This window comes from Rattus norvegicus, chromosome 3 (assembly GCF_036323735.1).
Source record: "Rattus norvegicus strain BN/NHsdMcwi chromosome 3, GRCr8, whole genome shotgun sequence".
NCBI classification, from domain to species: Eukaryota; Metazoa; Chordata; class Mammalia; order Rodentia; family Muridae; genus Rattus; species Rattus norvegicus.
The window spans coordinates 93,525,076-93,530,404 of record NC_086021.1 but is presented as its reverse complement, the minus strand read 5'-3'; the positions used below and the strand labels follow the sequence as shown (position 1 = coordinate 93,530,404).

General features: G+C 37.5%; 1 protein-coding gene across 1 annotated transcript; it reads left to right on the top strand.

Moving 5' to 3' along the window:
- Positions 1-4,390: 4,390 nt before the first annotated feature.
- On the top strand, positions 4,391-5,329 carry Or5w1 (olfactory receptor family 5 subfamily W member 1). The gene has a single exon (NM_001000567.1). It carries the CDS (start codon positions 4,391-4,393, stop codon positions 5,327-5,329), a length of 939 nt encoding a protein of 312 aa, NP_001000567.1.

Below are 5,329 nucleotides of genomic sequence, written 5' to 3'. Positions count from 1 at the left end.
TATATATATATACAGCCACCAAACCAGACAATATTGCTAATGCCAATAAGTGCATGCTGACAGGAGGGGAATGTCAGGGCATTGATGTGGGAAGGGGTGGGGGATTGGGGAGGGGGTATAGGATACAGTGTTTATGAACTGGAAACTGGGAAAGGGGATGATATTTGAAATGTAAATAAAGAAAATCCAATAAAATAAAAAGATATGTGTGATATAACATTTAAATGTGTAATTTTAGACACTTGAACTTATTATTCTGATATTAAAAACTTGAAAGCTCACTGCTCCCAAACCCCGTGGGAGAGAAAGCTCACTGCCAGGACAGGTGGGCACTCTGAGACTGCAGATCGGAAGAGACCACCAACACTGCCCATCCCTGACCACATCCCTGGCCCAAGAGGAAACTGTATACGGCCTCTGGGTTCCCTTGGATTAGGGCACAGGAGGAGCAAGTCCGCTGTGTCTGAGACACCGCCAGAACCTGAAGGGACCTACCAGATAAACAGTTCTTTGCACCCAAATCCCGTGGGAGGTAGAGCTAAACCTTCAGAGAGGCAGACATGCCTGGGAAACCAGAAAACACTACACTCTGCCCACATCTCTGACTCCAGAGGAAAACACCAAATGCCATCTGGAACCCTGGTACACGGAAGCTCCTGGAAAGGGCGGCACAGATTTTCCTGGTTGCTGCCCCTGCAGAGAGATCATAAGCAACACCCCACGAGCAAACTAGAGCCTCGGGAACACAGGTAAGATAAACCTTCCTGCTCCAAGTGACCTGCATGGTAAACTCAAGACACAGGCCCACAGGAACAGCTGAAGACCTGTAGATAGGAAAAACTACATGCCCAAAAGCAGAACACACTGTTCCCATAACTGGCTGAAAGAAAACAGGAAAACAGGTCTACAGCACCCCTGACACACAGGCTTATAGGAAAGTCTAGCCACTGTCAGAAATAGAAGAACAAAGTAACACTAGAGATAATCTGATGGCGAGAGGCAAAAGCAGGAATCCAAGCAACAGAAACAAAGACTACATGGCATCATCGGAGCCCAATTCTCCCACCAAAGCAAACACTGAATATCCAAACACACCAGAAAAGCAAGATCTAGTTTCAAAATCATATTTGATCATGATGCTGGAGGACTTCAAGAAAGACATGAAGAACTCCCTTAGAGAAACACAGGAAAACATTAATAAACAAGTAGAAGCCTACAGAGAGGAATCGCAAAAATCCCTGAAAGAATTCCAGGAAAACACCATCAAACAATTGAAGGAATTGAAAATGGAAATAGAAGCAATCAAGAAAGAACACATGGAAACAACCCTAGATATAGAAAACCAAAGGAAGAGACGAGGAGCCGTATATACAAGTATCACCAACAGAATACAAGAGATAGAAGAGAGAATCTCAGGAGCAGAAGATTCCATAGAAATCATCGACTCAACAGTCAAAGCAGAAAATGTACTGCAATGTCAATGTAAAGCAGAAAATGCTACTGGTCCAAAAATACAGGAAATCCAGGACTCAATGAGAAGATCAAGCCTAAGGATAATAGGTATAGAAGAGAGTGAAGACTACCAGCTCAAAGGACCAGTAAATATCTTCAACAAAATCATAGAAGAAAACTTCCCTAAACTAAAAAAAGAGATACCCATAGGCATACAAGAAGCCTACAGAACTCCAAATAGATTGGACCAGAAAAGAAACACCTCCCGACACATAATAGTCAAAACACCAAGTGCACAAAATAAAGAAGAATATTAAAAGCAGTAAGGGAAAAAGGTCAAGTAACATATAAAGGCAGACCTATCAGAATCACACCAGACTTTTCACCAGAGACTATGAAAGCCAGCAGATCCAGAACAGATGTCATACAGACCTTAAGAGAACACAAATGCCAGCCCAGGTTACTGTATCCTGCAAAACTCTCATTTAACATAGATGTTTGCCCGGAAACCGGGAAAGGGAATAACATTGGAAATGTAAATAAGAAATACTCAAGTTAATTAAAAAAAAAAAAGATCTTGAACTAAGCTAAAAACTATGGAAAGCATAGTATATCACTTTAAAAAACAAACATTAAACCAACAACAACAACAAAAAAAAAAAAACCCTAGAAGCAACACCTTGCCTCTAATCAAATTATTTAATTATATGCAAAAATTTACTTTGCGATATCACTTATAATTTAAAATTCAGTTTTTTTTATTTCATTCTGTAGTATGTAAAGGAACGTGTCTCTTTTTTTTTTTGTGCCTTCTCTTATACTCTTATCTTCCATTTGTTTTCATCCAATTAGATGTGCTAACTATCCCTTATAAACCTGCTTATATTATTAAGAGATACAGAAGTGGATTGGATCCATATGGAAGGTTAGGTGAAGAAAGGTTGGGAGAATGAGAGGGATTGAAAACTGTAATCAGGTTACATTATTTGTGAAAAAAATATTTTTACTACAAAAAGTAGCCATAGATTCAAACAAAAATAATAACTAGTAATCTTTAGGATATGAACAAATAATAATTGCTCTCCTCAGAATTTCTTTTGTGAATACATTTATGGAAGGGCATGAATTTATTGTATCTTGCGGGTGGGTATAAATATGTTTAGGTGTATGGATATGTAAGAGTTCTGTGCTTTATACCATTAAAAATATATAGGGAGTAACAATTAGGAATTAATGAATGCCAAAATTAATTGGAATCATTTTATTAATGCTAAAATGGGGAATTAGCCACATAAAATATTTTAAAATTGATTATAAGAATACACTTATCACCCAATTGTATTAAATCACTATGTTAATCCGTGTTATTATAACTTTCTCTTATTCCTAAGAGACCAAGTCTTCGGCACTCTGGGACTATGGAGAGAGGCTTAAAACACAGGTGATTCCAGAGAGTGCGTACAAAACTATATCCTCTAACATCTCTAGTCCTGGATCAGGTATAGACATGTGTTTTGTTTTTCATACATATGACACAAGTTTCCTTATTTTTCATTGACACCATATACATTTATGAAAGCAGATATGAGACAAGGTAAGTGTCTGTTTTAGATACTAAGGATTTTAATGTTTAACCAAATAACTTGGGGATAAAATGTATTAAAAATAGGCTTGGAAAGTAGGCAAATTTCATTTATTATTTTTAAAAGATACATGAAATTTATGTATCTTAAATGTTATATGAAATTATTATTTTATACGAAACTATTATTTTTTATCAGTATACTGAGTTACTTAAAACAATGTGTCCATGTTTCAGAAGTCTGTGATCTTTCATGTTAATGTTCACTATGAACATATCAAATGTTATCTCTCCACTTTCATTTATATATGTAGACAGCTAGTTTGTTAAAGAGCAACAATGAAAGTGTGAGATATAGACTATAATTGGAAGAACTACCCAGGAACAATTAACTTTTTAAAACACAGGACAGTTGATTAAAGGGTACGGGAAAGTCAAAAGAAAATAAGGACCAAGGAAAGCAGTGTAACAACTTTTGGAGATGTAGGAAGGAACAATGCTCAGACACAAATCTGAGTTCTGAGGCAATGAACAAGGACTGGTTTTCTCGTTTGCTGTTTACCTGATAAATAAGTGTGCAGAGTATGAAAAATTTGCTTGATTAAGACTCAACTATTGGATTATCTGTTTTATTGTTCTTTTTGCCACCTCTGTTACAGCATGATTAGGAAAGAGTGCTGTCTGACAGAATCCTGTCTTTGTGCTCAGGAATTATGCTCATGCAAATCATTCTGTCTACTTCCAGCAAGCTGTCATTTTATTTGAATGTACCTCAAGTTATAATAGATGCAGAACTATTACTGAAATCAGAGATCAACCTGAGATGTTTACAGTGAAGAATATGAATTTACCTATAAATAGCTGTGTCACGCGGAGAAGGGCTCCATAGGTTTAGAGAATAAAGGGACAAGAATTGATACTTTCTGTATCCATAATTAATTATTCTTATTCGTTGTAGATACCACAACAACATTTTAATTAATAAAAAATAATTGTTATCAGAAGAGACCACCTTTCTTCATGAAATGATTGGAGAAACATAGCTAGTTTACTTGAGAATATCCACATCTTAACCTATAAATATAAGGGTCAAACATATCAATGCGTTGCTGTTGTAGAAACCATGTGGATAAATTCAGGTAAATATATGCTATATATGCTAAAGAGAACTATGTAAATATAAATGCTCTCATTTTCCTAATAATTGACATTGAGTCAGCTTACTTTAAGCACTTGCAATTTTATCAATTTTAAATTCTGTTAAACAAAAATATCAAGAGTCTAAGAACTCAGAAAAACTGTAACTGTCAGCATTTTTTTTCTTTACTGTAACACCAGGATTTGCAGATCACAAAAATGACTTTCGAGAACTTCACCACGTTTACAGACTTTGTCTTCTTAGGACTTTCCAGCAGACAGGATGTGCAACAGGGCCTCTTCGCTTTCTTCTTCCTTGTTTATAGCCTGACTGTAATTGCTAATCTAGGGATGGTCATATTAATTAAATTGGACAGCAGGCTTCACACACCTATGTACTATTTCCTGAGCAATCTGTCCATCTGTGACATCTGCTACTCCTCTACAGTCTCTCCCAAGATGCTGGCTGATTTCTTGTCTAAAGAGAAGATGATTCCTTATAATTTATGTGCTGTTCAAATGTATTTTTTCGGGGCCTTTGCAGATGTTGAATGCCTCATGCTAGCTGTGATGGCCTATGATCGCTATGTTGCCATCTGCAATCCCCTGCTTTATACAATTGCAATGTCCAAGAAGGTCTGTATCCAGCTTGTGGCTGTTGCCTATGCAGTAGGCTTGGTGGATTCAGCAATCCACACATGCTGTACATTCCGACTGTCCTTCTGCAATTCAAATGTCATCAACCACTTTTTCTGTGACATTCCACCCTTGCTGGCCCTCTCCTGCTCAGATACATCCATTAATGAAATAGTGATGTTCACATTCATTGGCTGCGTGGTAGGGTGCAGCATTGTCACTGTCCTTCTCTCCTACTGCTACATCATTGCTACAATCTGCAGGATGAACTCTGCTGAGGGCAGACGCAAAGCATTTTCCACTTGTGCCTCCCACCTCATGGCTGTGGCCATTTTTCATGGAACTCTGCTTTTCATGTATTTCCGGCCCAGCTCAAGTTACTCCATGGACACAGACAAAATGGCCTCTGTTTTCTACACAGTTATAATTCCTATGTTAAACCCACTGATCTACAGTTTGAGAAATAAGGATGTGAAGGCGGCTCTGAAGAAGGCAATCAATATTAACTCATGGCCTGGATGA

Coding starts and splice junctions, on each gene's coding strand:
- Or5w1 (NM_001000567.1), top strand. CDS start 4,391: ATGACTTTCGAGAACTTCACCACGTTTACAGACTTTGTCTTCTTAGGA.